General features: G+C 47.2%; 2 protein-coding genes across 5 annotated transcripts; one reads left to right on the top strand and one right to left on the bottom strand.

Moving 5' to 3' along the window:
- The first annotated feature begins 843 nt into the window (after positions 1-843).
- Positions 844-3198, top strand: rdh14b (retinol dehydrogenase 14b). Its single transcript, XM_003971787.3, has 2 exons — positions 844-1737; positions 2320-3198. The coding sequence occupies exons 1-2, from the start codon at positions 1384-1386 to the stop codon at positions 2935-2937; spliced, it is 972 nt and encodes a 323-aa protein (XP_003971836.2). The 5' UTR covers positions 844-1383; the 3' UTR covers positions 2938-3198.
- A 440-nt stretch (positions 3199-3638) lies between these two features.
- Positions 3639-20113, bottom strand: LOC101069771 (brain-enriched guanylate kinase-associated protein). 4 transcript variants are annotated; one of them, XM_029849207.1, is made up of 8 exons: positions 17868-18181; positions 13331-13536; positions 10083-10244; positions 9664-9730; positions 8336-8443; positions 8118-8198; positions 5333-5932; positions 3639-5215 (listed from the first exon to the last, which is right to left on the bottom strand). In XM_029849207.1, the coding sequence occupies exons 2-8, from the start codon at positions 13426-13428 to the stop codon at positions 4520-4522; spliced, it is 1812 nt and encodes a 603-aa protein (XP_029705067.1). In that variant the 5' UTR covers positions 13429-13536; positions 17868-18181; the 3' UTR covers positions 3639-4519. The 4 variants fall into 4 exon arrangements, with proteins under 4 accessions (XP_029705067.1, XP_029705066.1, XP_029705065.1 ...); XM_029849206.1 differs by lacking the exon at positions 17868-18181 and adding exons at positions 18284-18321; positions 19875-20113 and having other exon boundaries at positions 3640-5932; XM_029849205.1 differs by lacking the exon at positions 17868-18181 and adding an exon at positions 18284-18424 and having other exon boundaries at positions 3640-5932.
- Between the last annotated feature and the right edge of the window lie 3375 nt (positions 20114-23488).

Here is a 23488-nt window from a genome sequence, read left to right as displayed (position 1 = left end):
TTTTGTCAACATAGCCTGGTTCCATATCGCTTTTGTTACGCGTAATTGATACAGTATTAGTGTTTTGCTTTTGACATTTATACGTTATGATAATAACAGGGACTGGAGGGACTTAAATGTTCTTTTACTCTTTATAATAAACAGTATATCACACATAATAATGACGGCTAATGTAGCAACTACGCCCCGGAAGTGTTTATGAGTTCTGCAGCTCGTGCCGTTAATTAGCGCTGCTTGTTTTGTTACTGTATAAACGTGTATTCTTTTACACCTTTGTTAATTTGCGTCACTGTTAATAATCGATGTCCACTCCGTTGCTTATAGCCGCTGTTGTTGGCGGTGGGGTCCTGCTCCTCATGCGCCGGTTGTTCCCGGTACAGAAAGCCGTCAAACTGCTTCGTTATCCCGCCGACACCATGCGAGGAAAAACGGTCATTGTAACCGGGGCGAATAAACCGCGGGCAGATTTTTAAATTCTAAATAAACTCTAGGATCGATTGGCTTTTCCAAAGATTGAGACCGCAGTTTAATTTAAACCGGGGAACACTGTCGAAAGATTGAATCGCGCATATGATTGGCTGTTGAAAGATTGAATCGCGCAGACGATTGGCTTTTGAAAGATTGAAAAGCGCAGGCGATTGGCTGTTGAAAGATTGAATCGCGCATATGATTGGCTGTTGAAAGATTGAATCGCGCATATGATTGGCTGTTGAAAGATTGAAAAGCGCAGGCGATTGGCTGTTGAACGATTGAAAAGCGCAGGCGATTGGCTGTTGAAAGATTGAATCGCGCAGACGATTGGCTGTTGAAAGATTGAATCGCGCAGACGATTGGCTTTCGAATTACTGAATCGGCGACGCGACTGGCTGGAGTGGGTAGAGCGGAGGACTGTAGCGGTTACACAGACATCCTTAGGTCGCTGGTTCCGGCTCGAAGGACACTTTTGTATTTTTGTCAATATAACCTGGTTCCATATCGCTTTTGTTACGCGTAATCGATACAGTATTAGTGTTTTGCTTTTGACATTTATACGTTATCATTTTTAAAATAACAGTATATCACACATAATAAACGCTACATTTTGACTGACGGCTAATGTAGCAACTACGCCCCGGAAGTGTTTATGAGTTCTGCAGCTCGTGCCGTTAATTAGCGCTGCTTGTTTTGTTACTGTATAAACGTGTATTCTTTTACACCTTTGTTAATTTATTAGCACATCTGAGCCATATTTTTTTCACAATAATGAAATTGCATTTTTTTTTAATATTCTTTTTGTCTAATGTACGTAGTAAGTACTTCCGTAGTATGTAGTAAGTACTTCTGGGGCAATCCTGTAACATGAACATATAATACTCTTTGCGACGCTATTTTCCCTCGGTTTACATGTCCACTCCGTTGCTTATAGCTGCTATTGTTGGCGGTGGGGTCCTGCTCCTCATGCGCCGGTTGTTCCCGGTACAGAAAGCCGTCAAACTGCTTCGTTATCCCGCAGACACCATGCGAGGAAAAACGGTCATTGTAACCGGGGCGAACTGCGGCATCGGGAAAGCCCTGGCTGGGGAATTACTGAAACTCCAAGCCCGGGTTGTCATGGCCTGCAGAGACCAGCAGAGCGCCCAGGAGGCGGCCCAGGACCTCAAGAATGAAGCTGGACCAGAACAAGGGGAGGTGGTCATCAAGCACCTGGACCTCGCTTCTCTTAGGTCGGTCCGAAAGTTCTGCGAGGAGATCATTGAGGTAGGTCCAGACCTTCCTGGAAGGTCAGTGTCCATTAATGGACACTGGCAGCTTCTGTATCTGCTCTGTTATTGTGTTGCATAAGCTTTAGAAAGTACTTCTAGTTGTTTCGCACATCGTATTGTGCAGTTTAAAGGGCAGTTTTACAAACGTTTTAGTCTGGCCGTCTCCCAAAGACTGAACCTTATATATATGTGAGAGATATATAGATAAAATGCATGTTTAAGTTTCTTAACACCTAAATGAAATGAGCCCGTATTTACCGTCAATTACCACTAGAAATCTTCACATTCTGTCTGTCTGAGAGACATTTTCTACGTTCTATTTATGTGATTGGCAGTTCATTTGATTTTAAAGTGAAAAAAGATAAGTAGCTTACGATCTCTTAAGTAACTCCTAAATATAATTGTATTGTAGTGAAATTTCAATCTGATAACAGAGTTGCACGATGCCCATGTCACAACCTTTATGCAGATTAAATGTATTTAAAAAATATAACGCAAACGTTGATGTTTGCAGATAGAAGTTTATATGGCTTCTTTTTTAAAATGACAACTTATTTACATTTCTCTTACTCTGCAGGAGGAAGAAAAGATCGACGTCCTCATCAACAATGCTGGTATCTACCAGTGTCCTTACTCAAAGACCGAGGACGGTTTTGAGATGCAGTTCGGTGTGAATCATCTTGGTCACTTCCTCCTGACTCACCTGTTACTGGATCTCTTGAAGGCATCGTCTCCCAGCCGCATTGTTGTGGTGTCCTCTAAGCTTTACAAGTACGGCGACATCAACTTTGACGACCTGAATAGTGAAAAGAGCTACGACAAGGCTTTCTGCTACAGTCAGAGCAAGTTGGCCAACTTGCTGTTCACACTGGAACTGGCACGCCAGCTGGAGGGTACGGGGGTCACCGTCAATGCTCTAACCCCTGGCATAGTGAGGACCAGATTAGGCAGGCATGTCCAAATGCCTTTCCTGGCAAAACCGCTCTTCCACCTCGCTTCGCTGGTCTTCTTCAAGAGTCCGTTGGAAGGTGCACAGACTCCTCTCTACCTGGCTTGCTCACCAGAGGTGGAGGGTGTGTCCGGGAAGTGCTTCGCGAACTGTGAGGAGGAGGAGCTGATGCCCAAAGCTACAGATGAGCAGGCAGCCAAGAGACTGTGGGACATAAGCAGGAGGATGGTGGGACTCACTGACTGAGTCCGGTTGGGTGAACAGCACTGGGAGGACTTGCAGTACATATTGTAGATAAAGAACTCGACACAGACACCGGCGTGTCGCTTTTTGGGTGTGATTATACTGTGTATTGTGCACCTGGAGTGCGTAAATCACCTGGGTGGACCCCCAGGTCTCATTATAGGATTTCCAGGAAATCCACAATGACCATTTGATTGGAGAAACATTCATCATGCATGAAATAAACTGATAATAAAGAAATGCCTCTGTGTCATCTTGGGAAAACCAGTCATTATCTCTACTTAAACCCTTTGGCTCATCTGGTGGGTAAACATAATTGCCCATACGTGCAGCGTATTAGAGTTTAGTCAAAACGGCAGCTAAAAAAAAAAAATCAACCTTTCAGTGCAGGCTGCCTTGGAATTTATTATTTAAAAGGTGGGGAGGCCTCAGCAGATAGGTAAGAGTGCTGAAGTGAGGTTTTACACACAGGAGGTTAAATACTCTCGTAAAATACAATCTCATTAATTAGATTGAGTCCTGGTTTCATTGCAGACTGGTATTTAAGATGCAGTATCCTAGATTTTCCCTGTGAAACAACACAGACCCAGACCCCTGTTCCTCCTCCTGAGGGTGATGGGTTCACTGGAGGATAGACCCAAGGTCACTCCGGACGGGGTTCTTCATCCTTTGGTCTTCAGACTAGTCTCTTAAACCTGATGTAAACAGGGGCCCTTTCTATCATCCTCAGAGGTTTAAGTGTTCCCCGGATCTTTATTGTGGATCTCTCCGATGCAGCTCTATCGTCTATCCATTTGCAACAAAAGGCTTGAGGCTCTGTTGCTTAATTTGTGCTTTATTTGATGAACAAAACAACAAAAATATATTAAACATGCAATTTTTTTTTGTCAAAGAAACAGGATTGCAAGTGCTTATTGGGGTATGGGTGTCCGAATCTGAGGTAGAACTGGGGCCGGTGGGGGCAGAGCTTGACCAAAATAAGACTATCAGGACAGATCTAAAAACAATGAAGGCATTACAATATAACACAACCAGTGATAATATCAAATTCAACCGACAGAACTCAAAACAAATGTTCTGTTATGTGACGTCTCTCCAGCCTGAAATGCTGCTTCCATCAATGGAAAATAACCCCCAAACCAACAGATTTGCAGTTTAAACTAGGACCAATTCTCAATTAAATCCAATTTATATACAACATCTGGGATAACTGGGATTTGTATCTGATTTTTCCATTTTCTGAGTTGTTGCTTACATCGACATACAAAATATATGACTCAAATATAGTTATAAGCATAGATATATACACATTTGTCATTTTTAAATATTAGAATATATTAATAGTCTTACAAAGTAATTTGCCCTCCTAAACGGCCAGCTCATTTCATACCACAAATTCATACACTGGTACCACCCACTTTTATACATATACTGTATATATAAAGTAATCGTAGATAAACATTCACAATACTGGATTGTTTGGCTTTTGTTCCAACCACCTTCCATTCATGTTCACAGAGGATATATCTGCAGGGGCTTTTTCTTTTAGATTTGTTTCAAAAAAAAAAAAGATTTGATTGGAAAGTCAGTTCAGAAGTGTTCCATACAGCTGGGCCTTGGTCAGACTGTCCTTCCTGGAAAGTCCCAGAGAGCTGAATTTTTGGTTGAACGGCGGAGGGGGCGGAGGCAGGACAGGTGGTGGCGAGGGGCAGACCTGTGCAGGCAAGCTGTGCATCTCCGCTTGGTAGTGCTGCAGCTCCGCGGCCATCTCCGGGGTGATCTGGTTCAGCGACTCGGTGGAGCTGTTGGGGCTGGGGTCTATGTAATCCGCGTTCTGCCCACCGGACGCCACATTGCCCTCTCTGTCTTTGGAGCTCCCTGAGTGGTAGAGACTGTGCTCAGACCCTTGGCTGCCCTCTGCTCTGTACAGATGGGCTTGGCTATGAGCCTGCTGCAGGCCTGGGCTACATTCAGAACTGGGGCTCGCAGGCATCCACAACTGTTCCATGCCGCCCTCCCCGTGGTGGTGATAATAGTCGGCCCCCTCCTGGAAGCTACTGTAAAGCGGCCCGAGTCTGATCTTGGCAGGGCGGACAGAAAAGTGCTGCTCTGAGAAACTGTACGGGGAGGCCCGACCGGGGCTGTGGTAGCTGTGGGCGCTTAAATCCTCCACGCTAAGCTGTCTCCATCGACCAGTCAGCTCCTCTTCATCCGGGGCCAATGTGCTGCCACGACGACTGTCTCCGTAGGCAACGCTAGGAGACGAAGATGGCGGAAGCGGCTCGTAAGGCTCGCTGAAACAGGAGGACATGGTGCGGCTGTAGACAGGCGAGCTGCCGTTCTGGTGGTGGCGCAGCTCCGTTTGCTGGAACGGGTGGGCGTTGCTGAAGCCTCTCGGGCTGTCCCTCTCCCAAGAGGAGTCACTCTTTCTTTCATAGTCCCCTGCATCCCTCCAGTCCATGTAGAGCGAGTGGTGGCGTGGGGAAGAAGCTGCACTGCTGGGCGGGTCATTGCCTTTGTCTTCTGAGCCCCCTGCGCTGAAGCTGGAGTAGGAGCTGGAGCCAGCGCCCAGCGTGGCAGGGAACTTGGGGAAGCATTCCTGGGAAAATCCGGCCCTCAGCCCTACCGATCCTTCCTCTGGGTTGCTGTCTGTGGAGTTTTGAGGCCTGTATTGCAGCTGCCTTTGACCATGAAGGTCTACGCTGGGCCTCCTCTCGCGCTGACGGTCCTCGGGGCAGTACAAGGCCGTGTCGCTGCTGTAGAGGTCTGATTTGTAGGCTGCACGGAGCCCCAGCCGCTCCCCTGGACCCAAGCGCTCCAAAATAAAAGTGTGCTCCTGACGCTGGGGGCTGGGGGAGCGGGAAGCTTGACTGCTGCTGCAGACCTCATCTGACTTCTCCAGCACTTTGCCGATAAGCGAGCCCGGGACGGCATCCGAGTAGCAGAGAGGGGCCTCCTCCATGTGCACGGTCAGCCGCTCCTGGAAATCAGCTGGAAGCTACAAGGGGGGAAGAGAGAACAAATATCACCGCTCTTGTAAATCTAGAGCGAAACTAACAATCAGAATCAGATCAAACACGATCTGAAGATGAATACTCCAACAGCAGCTGATGCACGTTTTGACCCATCTCATGACTCTGTGTGCTATGATCATCTGAATGGCGTGTAAACAAACAACCACGGAAAAGAGAAAGAGAAAAAGAATATCTCCATGGCAACGCACAAACCAGCACAGTATCAACAGGAATCCAACCAGTTGTTCCTAATTGACAATTAGAGTCAAGCTAATTATAACATTGGGGAAGAGTAGCTCTCAGAACTCCACAACTCTAGAACGGAGGAGTACCATCAAACCCGATATAGGCAATGGGACATTTGTGGCTCTGCTAAAGACCTCCGACAAGCCTCTGCAGCCCCGATGAGCCAGGCGTGATCCTCCTTAGCTGCGGCGCGCTGCCTGTCTTCACTTTCCACTAGACCACTTTATATTTTAAGCACCAGCCGCTGGTTTATGGCAGCGGTTGGGAAAAGGTGACCCTTCAGGATCAAAAGAGCACGCCGACCACTAAATACTTACGGTAATCAGTCAGTCTTCTAAATCTAAAGTTGAGCGGTTTTCTGTGGATATGCTGGTGTTAAAGAAGAAATAAGATCTCCAAATATGCATTTCTCATGAATTACCACCTGTCTGTTCTCCTGTTATTTAAGCATCCGCGGATCTGTTCATACCCTCCGCTTGTTTTGCCGCGAAGCAAAGCAGCTCAGTGGGCACTGGAGAGCTGCGGCACATTGCAAAATGCTGCAGCGCCATTTATCAATTCCTTTTTTCTTCCCCGATTAGCTCCCATCCACAGTACCGGCAAACTCATGGAGTGCACGTGTGACCTTTGACCCCCCCTATTATGTTTGGCAGCGCGCCAACAGGACCGGGTTTTCATTCTCCCACCAATTCTGTAGAGTAAGGTTGTGCTTGAGTTTGTATGCGTGCACGCAGGAGGGGTGGTGGTGGTGGTGGTGGGGGGGGGGGGGTCATTAACCTTAGGGGATCAACCAGGCTTTCCATTGATATTTCCATTTAGCCATACACGCAAACCACGGAGCGGCATACTTTAACCCCGTGGACACTTGCCACATTTGATGTCCCCCCAGCGTCACGTGCACAAATCACGAGGCATTTAATGACTTTCAGACAACGCCGTGATTGCGCTGACACCACCGCAGCACACTTGTAAACCTTCCTCAACAACTGTCAAAGCGGGTGCAGGATCATTACGGCTGCCTGCTGAGAGGAAGTAAGAGGCTCCAGGAGTTGTACTCGAGCTCCACCTCATCAACCAGCTCTATGCAAAAAACAACAAACTATTGCAATGCTTTATGGTCTTTAAACCAATTAAAGGCAGACAGGTAGCTGAATTAGCCTCTGATGTGATTTTTAGGATTGTTAGTTATCAGACATCGTTTATTGCTGCAGCCACTGTTGGTGATTGAGCATAGACGAGCTTATTGTTATTATTATTGTTATTATTGCCAGCTTTTTCACGCTGAAACTATAACCCCGTTCTTTTTCTGTTTTAAAGACCCAAGGAAAGAATTTCTAATCACCCAGAACGACACCCAGAACGACACCGAAATAACTTGTGTACCACTACCAACAGCAATTTCCATTGAAACCCCCCCCCCCCCAACTCTGCTCAAATCTGTCTTTTGATTCATGTCTTGTCTTGATCTCCTCTCGCAACGGAAGCATGAATCCAGAGCTCCAAAAGAATTTCCCAGTTTTTTTCTGCAAATCACAGCGATTTGATTAAATCTGTCTCTTAGCATAAACACAACCCCCCCACCCCCCAAGCAAACTTTGGTTGCCTGTGACCTTTAGGAAGCAGAAAACAGATGGTGTTAGGGTTAGGGTTAAATAGTGCCACAAATGACAACAGAGAAAAAGAAAGTGTGCCACAGAAGGACAATTACAAACAGTAAACAGCTGAGGACGTGCCAAATTACCTTTTATTTTACTTTAAGATATTAAACTGTTCAGTGCAGTGGGCTGCCTATTATACATGTGTGTGTATGTATGTGTGTGTGTGTGTGTGAGAGAGAGAGAGTTGCTGCAGTATGAGGAGAAACAGCATTAAATAAATAAGACACATCCTGATTGGTGGAGCGGCAGACACTTCAGGGCTCACCTCGGAGAGCTGGGCCCTGTAAAGAGACTTGTCACAGTGGAGGAGCTGAGCAGCCAGGTTACAGTCCTTCCTGTAGAGGTCCTGCAGACGCACAGCATCATAGCGTTTATGGTTACAGAGCAACACTTTGGCTCTCAAATCGGGCAACCGCTGACAGTCGCCTGCATGGGTGAGTGAGTTGACTGGCAGCAGCGCTCAGAATGATAAACAGGTCCTACATTGTCCTCTTGCAGCTTCTCAATGGTGAGCTTGGCCTCCATCAGGTGGTTGTTGAGCACGATGATCTCTCTGCTCAGCGCGCGCTTCTCATCCTCGTGGTGCTGAGACTGATGGAGAGAGAGCAGATTTAAGGAGTGTTCGGCACAACCGGGAGACTCGGAAACATCTACAAACCCCATCTGGAATGCATCTACAGCCCACTTGTCCTAGTCTATTAGGACTAACCAGCAGGTTTGGGCAGTTCTTATTCCAAATGAAGAAAGCAGCTCAGATTCCTCTGCTTAAATGCAAAATCAAAGCATTTGAATAATAAATGATGGGATGATGATAGTGAGCTGAAAAAGAACTGCACGTCCGTGTGCGTGTGTGTGGGACTCTGTGAGAGTTGTGTAGGAGTCGCTGGCTCTAAATATAAACAGAGGACCGTCTAAAGATACAAAACGCAGCGTGACATCGAGATAATGTTTAAGGGGGGTTAAAGAAGGCTGCAGCTGAAAATTTTGGTTACTATGGGCAACAATGTCAGCGAACCGACTTTTTCCCATCTAGCAGACGTGGGAGACATTTTTGCAGGACATAATTATTTACTATTTGTTAGTTATATTATTAATAAAAGGTTCTCTTGAGCGGGCTTCGTCCTTTATGTTGCATCGCTGTATCAATATCTGCCCAGCATGTAATTACACTCTCTCTCTGGTCGTGGTGGGCCGTGGGGGTCAGACGGGCCTTCAGCACCTCAGGAGTAAACAAGCTCTACGATTAGAGAGTCTTACTCAGCACCGCGGACACAGATCAATAAAAGCTGATGACCAGCCACAAAAGCTGGGTTTTCTGCAGCCTTTTATTGGCCTCCAGACCACAACGGTTCTGATCTCCAGCGCTAGCAAAGGAATTTCCACCTGGTTTGTCTAGAGCAAGGATTTTAATTTTTTTTTTTTAGGTCAAATTAATTGCATCTTTCTACCAACTGAAGACATTTCTGGACAAACCGACCCAAGCGGCAGCGAGGAACAACGGTCCTGCTCTCGTTCTGCCACTGGAAGGAGGACAGCTAACGGCAACAAGCCACAATTACCATCAGCAGTACAAAACTCATGCGTCTACACCCCCTGACTCGGTGCGCGCTGCTGTTGTGTCACATCTACACAACAAAATACACATACGGTGTGTCCATTTGCATGCATGCATTCTTTGTGAATATTTTTTAAGAAGAAAGCCTTTGAGATATTCGGTAATTGATGTTATTCTGGGCTTATTTACATGTTGTGCATCATCACTGATGCAGCGCGTCATCTGCAAAGCGAAGGCTAAAGCAACACACACTTACATCTCTTTGGATCTTTTCCTCCAGATCTTGGTTGATCCTCTGCAGTGCCGAGTAGCTGCTTTGTATTCTAGACAACACGGGACATGCTCACTTGTGTATCACAGTATTTAGGTAGACAAACAATCAAAACCAACAGACCTACAGTTCAGTGAGAGAACGAGGAGCGGAGCGGAGCGGCTCAGTGTGATGAGTCAGACATGAAATGCACTCGTCGGCTGTTTGAACAACTCGCTTCGTTTCATGACTCCATGATAGAAGTCGTCACATATAAACTTGACATTTGGTGATTCAGAAGGCAAATTAGTTCTTTGCTCCGGCTTTTGTTGGGGAATGACGGCCTGTTTATTCCATACTGCTCTGCTCGCTCCGCTCGCCTGTGGATGGTGTGACCTGAGCACCCGTTTCACCGCTTGGCCCACCTGCGCAGTTTATCGGTGAACTTGTCCAGCTCCTCCTGGGCCCGCCGCAGCTCCGTCTCCAGGTACTGGCGCGTGGAGTCGAACTCGCTCTGCAGCAGTTCCAGCTTGTGTGTCGTGTAGGAGAGCCTTTTCCTTAAGTCATCCTTCTGCTCCAGAAGTGAGCTACACACACACACACACACACACGATGGTGTTCAAAGCGAATGGTGTGAACAAATCCTTGCATGCACAATGAGATGCCTTTGATATGCCCTCAGACAGCCATGCAACAGTGATGAGAGCATCATGAGGAGGCGATAACAGCTGGACAGCTGTGCCAGGAAGTGCTATGAATGAAGAAATAATTCCACCCAAAGACGTGGACGCCAGGCAGGGTTACAGAGCTCCGTCCATCAGTGGAATCTTTGATTATGACCCCTCTTATAGCAACTCAATGATCTGCGAGACCGGCCCAAAAAAGAGAGAATGGGACGTTTGATGAAATGTCCACCGATAAACTGCAATGCATCGTTTGAATGGGCCGTCAAGGGTCGTCAATACCCTCCAGCATGTAATTGAGCCAGAAAGGACAGCGACAACTATTGAAAGCGAGTGCATTTATTTAGCTTCAGGGTCGCAAACGGACAAGTATCAAAAGAGGAAACGTCTGCTTGTCTAGAAGACGACCAGCGCGTACAGCTCAGCCTAATGGAGCCTCTATTGATGGAGGAAGGAGGGTAAAGATGTGGGTGGATGTCTGTTTTTATCTCTTTTCATCTAAACATCGGAGACGGGAAAGGTTCCCTCGGCTCTTTAACATGGAGGAGAATCTCTGTCCCATTGTCTCTAGCAATATGAAGCAAATGCAGAAATTAGCTCCTGATTAAATAAAATGCTGCCATTCTGGGGTCTTTTAGGTCTCCAGGTGAGGAAAGTAGTGCCACGTAAACTGCTCGTGCAGCAGAATTCATTCACATGGCAGCAAGAGAGCAAATGCATGCTGCAGGAAGGTCCATTTGTAGGCAGAAATCTCAAACTGGGGACAGAATGAAACACTTCTATACCTTCCAAAAATGGCTTATCGCACCGTTGTGGGGTCTGATGTAACCTTTGACAAAGCTGAGGCAGCATAATATGAAAACCTGTACTTTTAATTGACTACCATTTATTGTTAAAGAAGAAAAGAAAATAGATGAATTGCAAGTGCGCCTAATTTTATATGTTTAACAATAGATACTGCTGAAAGTGAAGTGGCACAAGAAGGTTGTTTTTAATCTGATGATAATCGACTTTACCAAGGTGGAGTGGAATAACTGGTTTATCTGGGAACGGGAGATCAAGGAGGCCAGTTATAATGGGACACAATAGAACTCATCCAACTCTTTGGTGAATTATTAGGGCACCGGAGCAGAGAAGAACCATTCATTTTCATTATTAATACCCACTTTAGTGCTGGGACAAGAACAAGCATGGGACTGACACAGATTCTATTCTGTTTTGTAAAAACACAGTGGCACAGCGATTTGCACGACCACTTTTTTCTATCAGTAAAAGTCAGATTGGAATTGAATTTCATAAATCGATGCCTGTTTTGCATTGCCTCCTCGCTTGGCTGTGTAACTTTGAGAGGTGTAAAAGCTACTATAACTCATAGCACTTGAAGCTAGCAAATCAAATTTCCACCTTAGTCTAACACTTAAACATGTTACGCATCAAACTTGTCGAATTGAGGAATTGTGTAGTGCTTTAAAGTAAATGATACTAAATCACCACCTGGTAAGAAAACGTTGCATTAAAATTCCTAATTTAAATCATATATCTGTATATTAGAGGGAGAATTTACACTATAGGAGATCTTTGTTTTTTGATGCTGGTTTCTACTGATGAGTGAGCCACCTGTCTACATCTGAGAATCTCTGGCAGACTGTAAAGGAATTTCACTTGAGGATAATCAGCTTTCCCTGGAAGCGTTGGCTCACATATAAGCTGAATGATCCCAGTCCGGTACAGATGGGGAAGAGAGAGGACGGGGTTTTCATTGTTTGGACTGTGTGGAGAAAGCTCAAATTCTGATACGTGTTTGGGGCTTCTTTAGCTTTTTCCAGTTATTCTTTTGTTTGTGGAGCCCTATTGTTTGTATTTAGCGAAGAATAAATCACTTTTGTTTTTAGTTTTTTGGTCGTTCTGAGCCAGTCTCACTTGCCTGGGATCTAACAAAAAACCTGTAACATATGAAGGGTTTGATTTTATATTTTTTAAGGAATTTGTCAACTTTTTTTAAATTTATTTGTCAGGAAGGCTCAGCTTTGGTATATAATAGCCTTTTTAGTACCTGAGGTGGTCCTTGTTCCTTCTTTTTAACAGCTCTACGATAAACTTGAAGTCTTACATGTTAAATGAGCACACCTGCAAAGAAATTACCACTAAACTAAGATAAGATATTTAGGTAATGTTAACAAAACCATGGCTTAATATGTGACCAAGTGGGAGTTGCATACTGTTCAGCATATGCAAATACGCCAAGTGCTTGATAATTAAACCCAGCTTCTTTTCCTCTGCAAATGCTTCTACTATTTACACAGGATTTTATAAATTTCATTGTATTTCCACCCAAATTACCTGTGGCAAACTACATAAAATGAGATTCTGCACGCTGGCAGCCTTTGGTTAATTTCTACAAGCTTCCTTTTGTGGTTTTATCATTTTGAACCCAGAGCAAAACCAAAAAAGCACAAGAAGTGGACGAGGTCAGCAGAGAAGCCGACAGCGAGTGGAGTGAAATGAAATAAATCTGGGAACGTAGAAAAAGCTGCAGAACCACAAATTTTTCAAGAATTTTTTTACTCAGGTAAATAAACTCCTGATAAATATTCCTGGATGTATTAGTGGTTCTTCTTGCACCATGTTTTATCTTTAATTTGTTAAAATTGTTGGTACAAAAACAAATACATTCTCAAATTTAATCAAAGACGTTTCCTGAGTCAGCGAAAGAGACGGCGGACATTCTGGAATGCGGATGGTTGGCGAATGATGCAGGATGACGGTACGCAAAGTAGCTCCAGTGATGAAAAATCCCCCCATTAGTGACCTCCGACAATTGGCAGCTGAGTCGCACATAATGAGAGCTTTCATCGCGGTTGGATGGGATGACGAGGCGTGATGAGGCGGCGAGAGGAGACACCGCAGGGGCAGATGGGCGCACAAACAGATAAAAACAACGGGCGGATGGATGGTCGAGTGGGAAAGGTTGGTTACAGTTTCACCCTTACCTCTTTTTTGGATGTTTGCCACCATTTCGGGGAACTTTTAAGGCGGTTTTGCCAATGTATATCTTTTTCATGGTTTGTCTATGTTCCTTCCCTCTCATGTGTTTACAAGAGTTGACCACCAGGGGGCCGGCAAGCACATTAGCTCCCGAAAGGAGACCAGCTAAGTCTGGATTGTGGAACGACTGAGCGTTCTGCCTTTGTCGACCCTGTCAAACAAACAAACATAGAAGTCGGCAACTGTTAGTGATCCCAAAAGAAAAAGACTGTAAAAAGATGACCGACATGGCGGCTCCACAGGGGAAAGCAAAGGTGTCTCAGTCAGCCGACTAGTGGTAGGTTGCAGTATAGGAGACCTGAGCAGATGAATGCGAGCAGCTGTTTACAATCTCTGACCTGAGGCTGTTTGCTGCTTTACGGTAAACACTGGCCTCAGTATTCCAAGTGCAATAAATCGATGTAATAACATCGTGGGCAGGAAATTCCACTGTGACCAGAGGGACTCAAACCCTGCACACTGGGAGATGAATCACCCGCGGGCCTCCGATCAAATGCAGAAAAAGACAAGTCAACAAACGGAGAACTCAGAGACGAGGAACATCCAACTTCATTCATTCAAATCCGGCCAAAAGTCTTACAAACGTCATTCGAGTTGCATTCGTGTGCGCGAGTCGACACCCACCGAATACAAAATACGCAGCGGACAATCAAACCAGGGGCCAGTTTCCAGCCAAATCATCTGTCAAACACGTCACTTTGTCTGGTGTGAGCTGGAACATCCGGGCAGACGGGAAGCAGCACGCCGGGGTGGACAGAGGGGTGGGGCAGTGATCCCACACAAGGATCCAGCGGATATTCTTTGGTTGAAGAGCCAGAATTTCTTGTTTTTCTGGGAGGAGAGTTTTCACCAGCTAGAATCACCATCTTCTCCATTCACACTCACATTTTGGCTACTATCCTGACCCCTTTTGTGACAAAACGCTTGCAGCAAAAAAAATCAAGACCCAAAAGTCTCCCTGCTGATTTATGCTGCTGGCTGAAGAGGCAGGAAGACGTGCACTAATCCAGATGGTGACGAGCTCACCGCCAGCACCCGGGCCTTCGTTCCAGCTGCTCCCCTCTGAGTCATAGCGCCAGTGTGTGTGCATGTGTGTGCGCGTGTGAGCTCTGTGTAGGTGCTGTGGCTCCAGTGCACTCGGGAATGCGTGTGTTAAAACATGTGGGTTGTGTTGCATTTATGTATGAGAGTGTCTTTTCGTGTGTCTGCATGCTGCGCCGAGTCGCCTTCTCTCTGCAATAAAATCAATTCTGAAAAATGGGGAAGGGGGTGCCGGTTGAGGTTGTGTCTCCTCAGTGCACACTGGTTCAGATGGAGGAAAGTTATTTCAGGGGCAAAGCACGAAGGGTTGCAAGTTGGAGAGCGGAGAGTCATGAATGCGCCTTCCTCTCGCCTTTCCGTGTCCGTGCTCACCGGAGCCTCACAGGAAAAGTCCTTATCGCAGGCGCAGACCTCAGCTCACGGGACCCCGAGTGGCTGACTCATCCAGCACCCTCACGGGGCGGCGAGGACGCTCTTTCTGCACCAAACGCCGGCGTAATACCACTGCTGGCTAACCCCGCGGCCCGTCACTTCACTCCGCTTGGGATTTGCGAGCAAACGCGTTCACGCACCGAGCAGCGAAATCATTAGGGGTGATAATGACCCACCGAGCTCTTTTCACATGCCACTGGTGTGATTCGGCACGGGGGGGGGGGGGGGGGTCATCACGGCACCGTTCCGTAGGGGGTGGGATTGAGAGGAGGAGGTGATGGACGTTAATTGGAATCCAAAAACAAACACAAATCATAGAGCGACGGTTCTGCAGCAGAACCGGTCAGACGGACAAACAGCTGCGCGAGGGGGGCCGCTGCTGCTTTTTTGTTTGATTTCATTTGGAGGGGGAAAAAAAATCCAATTCTTTTCTCCTTAATTTGCTTCCTTGAGCTTAACACAATGATTTCCAACCCTGTGGTTGTGGATGTGAGAAATAAATGCAAGTTTCTGAAATTGAAATTTAAAATGCCGTTATTTCAAACCTGGACGAGCACACTGCGCTCATCAGTCTCAGTTATGAGCAGCAACACGAACTGATGACGAAGGATCTTTTTCAAACGCTTTGGCTCATTAAAATAGGGCCCTCAAACGCAGCTACGCGTGGACGCGCATCTGCACAGACCCCGCACGTGCACAGCACACCGCCCACCTCCGCCTGAGCATGTTCTGAAGTTGCGCCTAAATGGACAGTCCATTACTCCACTGAAATCCTGCCGCTTTCTATGTGCGTGTTCGCAAGTGCACGTGCGTGCACGTATTCGTGTAGTGGATGTACTCACAGCTCCATCTGGAACTCTCCAGAGGCGGTCTAAAAAGCTTCAACTCTGAGATGGAGCTTTTAATAAAAAGACACGAGTATGACAAATATAAAAAGCAGATTTTCTGCCCCACCATTCACACAGTAACACATATTTATGCCACATATGATATTTTACATCCACCAAAAAGTGTCTCCACCAAAAATGTTATACAATACGAACAGGTTCCTGTTAACGTGACCTGCGGGCTCATTTGAGTGGCATATTGATGCCTTTTTGAGCCAATTATATTTACCTTCCAAAATATGGACGTCTGTTTCCATCTCATTATAAATATTGAGTGGGAGTCAGAGTCTAACGGCGGCAGCCTGGCTGGTCAAAGGTGACGAGCACTACTGGAACGAGATGGTAAGACTTCGGGAACTTCAGAGAAGCTGTCAGTGCCTCGTGTGTCGGAGCGAGAGAGAGGGGCCGCAGATTGATGTTAGACCTGAACGGTCCACTTGACGTACTCCGAATGAGGCTCCAGCCTCTTCAGCCTGGCCTCCCTCCCACATCACTCTCCCGTTTGTGGACGACAGCTCGTCTCCGTCGCCACTTCAACACGTTGGAAAGATCAAACGGGCAGTTTTTCTTCACAACTCTGCTGCTGCGTTGGACCTCAGTAGCAAAAGTGAGTGTGCGACGATCCAAACTGGTGCGCTGAGGTGCTGGGGACCTCATCTGGGGGGTAGGGGGGGTGGGGGTGGGGGGGCATGTTGGATGCAACAGATTGTCCTGACATCCAACAAGCAGTGAATGGTTAGAAAAGCCTGTGTCTGTATCCATCTCAATGGGAAAAAATGGGAAAATAAAATTTGCAAGATTTGTGAAATGGCTCTATTTTCATAAACGGGCAAAAAAGGAAAACTCATCCGCTGGTGGAGCTGATAGAATATGATCAAAAGCTGCAGTTATTAAACCCGTTTGAGGATATTTTGTCAACATGTACTATGGATGATGCTAACGATGAGGCTTCTTTAAACTGAGCCCTGTTTGGGTTCATTATGGATGATTGATAAATACATTATCAGTCCTGAAAACTGTGTCAAACTCTGTTTGCCGCACACCCTGGGAAACCATGTCTCCCTGTCAGAGACAAAAATTCCCATTTCCAGACTGTCGATCAGCCCTGATGGGGAGCGGCTCTTTGGTTCAATCCAGTGGCACCAGTCTGCCCTGCAGAAGATGTATGACATTTGCTTTTTAATCACACAGAGAGGTCTCTGTTCTCTTGTCTGCTTCCTCTGTTGTTGGTGGTGGTATGGTGTTTGTGTGTGTGTGTGTGTGTGGGGGGATTTCAAGACATTTCATCACTGAGCCTGGAAGGCTGAGGATGTGAGTGTGACTGGGTCAGGCCTGCAAATTCAGCTTCCTCTCGCCACAGGAGAAGTTCCTTCCTGTCAAATGGGAAAATCCGCAGGGCACCCCCACCCCACAAGGGGGAAAATATCCAAGCAGAGTGGCTTTAATTGAATTAAAGCTGTGCTGAAGATGATATTGGAGGAACCAGATTAGCTGTCTCCTCGCCTGTGATACGCCTGAAATCGTAATAATAATCGAACACAAAGGGGAAAGCTGCATGTGTTTGCAACTGTGGCCAATTCCTAATAGCTCATTAGACACATTATCTATAAGAGAATGACTTAGAGAGAATTAGAGAAGGAGGGGGAGATTTCCTTGTGTAATTCCCGCGTGATGCAACTTGAGTGCATTTGAAAACGAGCTCATTTAAATGTGAAGGCATTTAAATGAGCTTGTGAGTGACAGGTGGTCTCCATCCAGACCTTCACGCTTGCAGCATCTAAACCTGTATAAAAGACCCAGAGTACTGCTACAGCAGTGCTAACATGCAGAGGAATTCATCAAAACCGTGGGGGCACTCCGACAGGTGATTCTCAGAAATCCCTCAAAAGCGGACACATGCGAATGATAAAGGTGGAAGGGATTTTAAAGCCAGTCAGTCATCCTGACATCCTGTTAATTCATCATTCAACAAGGAAGCTGTGAGAGTAAAGCCGTACATCCTATACAAAATAAAAGCAGCCCCGTCCAAACAGCGCTGCATCAACGCCGAACTGACACTCCGCATCACAGGAGCAAACACTCACACGTCCCCACACACACTCATCAAAGGTTGCAACGGTACCTTGTGCTCACGCACAGCTCCATTCCAGAGGGATTCCAAAGAAAAAGAAAAGATCCTGCTGCTCCGATGCTCTGTAAGGATGGAAGAGAACCCCCCCCTTCCCTCCCTCCTCTCTCTCTACAGTATCTGGACTGGCTCACCCCAGCTCCAGCGCAGAGAAAACCCCAGCACACGCACGCCGCCCCACCACCGCCACTGCCCCTGCAGCTTCCAAACAGCACCACGCCGCTCCGCCAGTGACAGCAGCAGCAGCAGCAGCAGCAGCAGCAGCAGCAGCAGCAGGAAGAGTGGGAGGACGGAGCTTAAAGCGAGAAGACAGGAAGAATGTGGGGGTGTGACGATGGAGCACCGAACGATGCTTGCAAAAAGAGAGAGAGAAAGAGAGAGAGAGAAGAGGGAGAGGGGTGGCAGCTCACCTGATGGTGTCTATGTGGTTTATCTCCTCATCAGCCACCTGAAAAGAAATGACAACACATTATCCACCACCTATTTTATCCAAGACCACACACGCACATTTGCCAGAAAAAGAAACGATTCAGCAGACACGCTTCGTCTTTCAGGTGTTGTTTATGTTCCTCATCCCTCTGCTCTCTCTCTCTCTCTCTCTCTACTCCCTCCATCCCTGAACAAACCTTCATTGCACATGGCTCCTTCTGACTGCAGATAAGACTGCAGATAGATGGCAACCCCCCCCCCCACCCCCAAACCCTATGGGGGACTCTGGCGGTGGCTCAATATCCTTGGCGAGGGGCCGGATCGAAGCGACAGAGCGGGAGGGAGACAGATAAGCAGAGGAGGGAGAAAGTGAGACGGGAACAGGTGGTTCAAACTGTTGAATCCAGCATCTCGGCTCCCGAGCTGTGCCCTCATCCCCCCCCCCCCACCCACACACACCCACACACACACTTATAAGAATCAACTACGCATGTTTTCATTCACATTCAGACCAGAAGGTTCAGCCAGCCACCAGGATTTAAGGGGCACGGACATAAAAGATCCGTCATGATTCCCAATTGATTTGGGACAAAACTCATCCTTTTTAAGCATATAGCAAAGGGTCTATAGGGCAGGGGCTGTGTGTTCAGGCCAGCTAATGCTCACGGAAACATGGCTCTTCAGAGAGAGCACAGAAGAACAATTTGTGCCTGTGAGGACTGGCATTGTGGAAATGAAAACTTTGGTACACACACACAGACACACAGACACACTCACACACACACACAGCTCTCACATGCTTGCCTCTCGGCCCCCTCACCACCCACCTCTTTCCAAGCTGTTGCCAGGGTGACGGAAAAGGCTGAATTTTAATCAGACAATAAAATAAGGGAATGTCATCGTCTCCTTTATTATTAAATGACAACGGCGGTGCTTTCAAAGCTCTGGGAGGTGTATTTTGGGTGCAGGGCAAAACAGTGGTGGAATGCAAATGTCAACGGGGAAACGCACAATCGCTAACCAGGGGAAAGCCAAAGCCTGAGCCGAATCATTCCGTGATATACTTTTGAGGAATTTCTGGAAGGAGAAGAGAGGCCAGATGGATTCTCACTGCCGCTGAAGGTCACGCTGGCACGGAAAGTGATGGAATAATTAACCAACTGAGCCCTGATTGAGGCCTGTCAGACCCACCGAAACCCACCCTGCTGCCGAGACAAACAAGCCTGCAGAAACCACCAGTTGGGACTCCTTAAGAATAATAAAGTTCAAACATATAAAAATGTGCATTTTTTTAAACAATACTTTGTTGGCTGTTGCAACATTTCCCCTGTGCTCGTTTGATAATAAGGTTCCAGCTGCACCGATTGTGCTGCGAGCACCTCAAAACTTTATGAATTCTAACGTTAAGACTCTCTCGTCTCTTCTGGCACCTTTTTATGCTTTGACAAATTGAGCAGGAAAGCAAAGACGGCTCCATCTCTTCATCAATCTACCCGGCTGAAGCAATGTCTGCTCTGGTCGTAACATATGTTCCCAGGCCTGGTTTTGCCTGGGAAGGCTTTTATTACTCACCATGTTGATGCCCCGGGGCAGAGAAACAGATTTGTAGGGGTATCTGGGGAAGTGGCAGTGAAACTCCGGGAAGGGACTCTTCATTTGGAACCCTTGATAGAACTGTGGGGGAGGTGGAATGATGTGTCTCTCGTCGCTCTCCTGCTGGTGTGGGGCCTCTGCTTTACCGTCCAGGTCGGCGTGTGTCCTCACAGTGTCGATATCCGTCTCCAGGTACGTTTTCTGAGGTGGCAGACGGTGGGTCTGCTCTTCTTTGGTCATCTCCAGCTCAGGTAAAGAGGCCGGCTGCAGGGCCATGGAGCAGAGCAGCCCGGGGCTCCACTCTGTCAACTCTCCAACCTTCTTTCCTGGCCTCTTTGTGCCTCCTGGGATAAATCGGCACTGAGATACCGCTTTCCCCAATGCCTGCAAACTGTTTGTGTCAAACACATTGGACGTCACCTCATCCAGGAACTTGGAGAACCTCAGTCTGGCGTCAAGCTTTCCCTCCAGCAGCCACTGTGCTTTTGCCCCACTACTGCTGCTGCGTGTCGGTGCAGAGTACCTCCCATCACTCAGCCCAACCCTCTCTGGCCATGTGTGGAGTGGCCTTTTCCCAGTGGCTCCTCTCTGCTCCACCTGTGGCTTAGCTTCAGCATGAGGTCCTACAGACGGACGTCCAGCTTTCCTCCGATATCTGCCCGCTCTGAGATGAGACTGAAATGCTTTCTGGCTTTGCTGCTTGATGGAGCTGTGCAGGACAGAGGTTGCTCCAGAGCTCCAGCTGTTCTCGCTGCTGCTTCTGTTTCCCCCTGCGCTGTAGCTGAGGTCACCACGGCTGGAGGACGACTGGCAAGACAAAGGGCCTATCAGCTCCTCCAGCCATACCTGATCACCACTCAGCACGGTGCAGGGAGCTCCGTACGAGGGGTTTGGCCACAGCCGACCCACCACGGGGCTGTTTGTTCCATCCATCCATCCCATCCTGGATGTGTTTCCCTAAAAGTGGCTGCCGGCAGATGACTCATGGTCTATTTAACAGCCCTCATTTTCAAGAGTTCTACACCATTCCAGTGTCATTATTGTGTGACCCTGACCTAGAACCGAGCCAATACCTTTCACTCTAGGCACGACAAATGGACTGACAAGGACATCCTTTATTAAAATTTTGATCAAGTAAATGATGGAAATGGACCGACAGTCAATATATCACTAATTTGATCAGCAATGTTTAGCAAAGAAATGTGCTGACTCCAAAAAAGATTAGAAATCACCATTAATAGATCAGAGGCAACACTCTCATGTGATTCGTTTTCTTCGTGGAACAGTCTACGAGTGGTTTCCTTCGGATCGATCCAAAATAAAAGCTATAGCACGGTTGGCAAAACGCTGCCCTGCACAGCTAAATTCTGCGCTGATCTGCAGAAATGTCAGTTCTGGGTTAAGAGGAGCGTTAGAATAACTCCAACAACCGCCTTTGTTAGCCGAGCAGAGCTAACTCTCAGAGCGCAGCTCTTAATTAGTCCATGTATCGATGGCTGAGCTAGCAAAGATCTTTCTGCTGTTTCCGGGTCAGTGGCTGCAGGAGAGCATTGATCCAGCACCACATGGCAGCTGGCACACAGACCAAATGACTCCAAATATTGCTATGAATTATGTAAGGATACAGTCCAGTTTAATCAGCTTGTTTACTACAGTCACTGCCTGTAAATGCATTTTTCCCCCTCTTCTCTTCACACGGCCTGTCAGACACTTTCACACCCCGAACTGTAAACTCTCTTCATCAATATTCAGATGGTTACGTAACTGTACTTAGTCTGTGCCTGGCAGGAGTGGAACAGATCGGGCGTGTAAGTGAGCGGCAACAGTTTCAGCAGCAACACATCCTAACGCATGAGATGACTCCTTTGAAGCCGGGATGATGGAATATGCATCAGGGGAAACCCCCTAAATTCAGCATTTTACTGGTTTCCCAGTCCTCCAGACTGTGCTGTTCTAAAAAGAAACGCACTGCTGCAAATGTTTCAGCCGTATGTGCTTAACATTCCGAGCCATTGTGATCTAATTTGAAGTCTGTGCGCGTCAGGACCGGAGAGGAGACCTTCAACTTGTCCTGAATTTTCCCTCCACTTGCATCATCCGGGTATGGCAGACCGGTCCATGCATCATGTCGTAAAGGAGCCAGACTGTTCGTGTCTCCGGGGGCATCATTAGCGCTGCATCCATTATGTAGGGATTCCACGCGCCGTGCGCATGCGTTTGCGACCCCACATGCAGCTTCCTGCCAATGCCCGGCAGGCTCGCAGGGACCCTCGGGGAGCACCCAGTCTGGTACCAGGGAAAAGCACCAAATCTTCAACCCATCTCTCCGCATAATTTGCTTGTTCCGTTCACTTTTTCTACTTTCTTCAGACCCTTCTCCACCGTGCCACCATTTCTCACTGTTTTCCAGTGAGGCTCAGGCCTCTTCCATGATATATGTGTTTAATAATATCTTTTCAATCTCCAGAGGAGCAAAAGGGTGGGAGCCAATTTAGAACTATCACCCTAAAGGGAGGCTGTCAGCCCGCGGCCAGCCAGAGGTAATGGTGCTGAAATTGATTCACGCTACCAGCTCAGAGGTGGAGATAATTGGTGTTGCTCGCTTGCTCAATGGTTTCGCCAGTCTTTGTCTCCCTGGCTTCTGCTGGTCGGCCCGAGGCCCTGCAGAAGGCCCGAGGAAAAGAGAGCGCAAATGCTGATGATCAGCTCAGTACAGGAGGAAGTATTCCTCTGTGCGCCTCTGCTCTGATGTGTTTAAAGACTGGTCTAATCACATCTTAGTGTATCTGTACTGTATATCCGCATGGCTTCATGGACACAGAGGTTTAAAGGGAGTGAGCAGCCATTTGGGCAGCTATCACAGAAACAGCACCGATCAATAACAGGAGGGTTTTGCAAGTGGGGGAAAATGGGTTTTCCCTCTGGATTTCCCTCTGGATTTGGCTGCCGTACTCTTCCACCCTACCCAGTCACCGCCATCATGGGTTTACCAATACGGATTTTCAACAGAGCAAAAATGCACAGAAATCCTGGGAGATACTAGAGGAGACTCCAAAGTTGTGTTTTCTACCGAGATAAGGACACGATGCAAACAGGAAAAACTACAAGGTCAAGAGAGTGTAAACTTGGTGAATTTGTGGCAGACTTGTTGTTTATGGACCCACTCCTGTATTTTGTCTTATTGCAACAACATATCCAGGTTGTTTTAACTGCTGTACAGTAAATATGCAACTCCATAGCTCCGTGTTTGAAGCGAGCATGAACGCTTCTCCCACTGGGGAGGGGGACCAGCCGACCTCGATACATGTAATTATCATGGCACCAACCGCAGCCTCCTCTTCAACGGAGCCTGTCACATCGCCGCGTCTAACCGCAGCTCAGTCACGCAGCAAATGGCAACATTGTGCGAGCGAGCGAGTTCACAGTGGAACAGGGGGAGGAGTCTGCCAAACTTCTTCCACCGGAACTCATGACAGGAAAATATCAAACATCAAAGCAACTGCATGCTTTGATATTTCAATGGGGATAACTAATTTATGATCAGTGACCAATGTTCATCAGTTTTTTTTCCTGCACTAAGAGAGAAATTGGAG

This window comes from Takifugu rubripes, chromosome 16 (assembly GCF_901000725.2).
Source record: "Takifugu rubripes chromosome 16, fTakRub1.2, whole genome shotgun sequence".
Taxonomy (NCBI): Eukaryota; Metazoa; Chordata; class Actinopteri; order Tetraodontiformes; family Tetraodontidae; genus Takifugu; species Takifugu rubripes.
Note: the sequence above shows the minus strand (reverse complement) of the source record. Positions and strands in the feature narration are given on the sequence as shown.

Coding starts and splice junctions, on each gene's coding strand:
- rdh14b (XM_003971787.3), top strand. CDS start 1,384: ATGTCCACTCCGTTGCTTATAGCTGCTATTGTTGGCGGTGGGGTCCTG. Junction 1,738..2,319: donor TCTGCGAGGAGATCATTGAG/GTAGGTCCAGAC, acceptor CTTACTCTGCAG/GAGGAAGAAAAGATCGACGT.
- LOC101069771 (XM_029849206.1), bottom strand. CDS start 13,428: ATGAGAGGGAAGGAACATAGACAAACCATGAAAAAGATATACATTGGC. Junction 9,731..10,082: donor TTCACCGATAAACTGCGCAG/GTGGGCCAAGCG, acceptor CGTGTTGTCTAG/AATACAAAGCAGCTACTCGG. Junction 8,199..8,335: donor AGAAGCTGCAAGAGGACAAT/GTAGGACCTGTT, acceptor GTGCGTCTGCAG/GACCTCTACAGGAAGGACTG.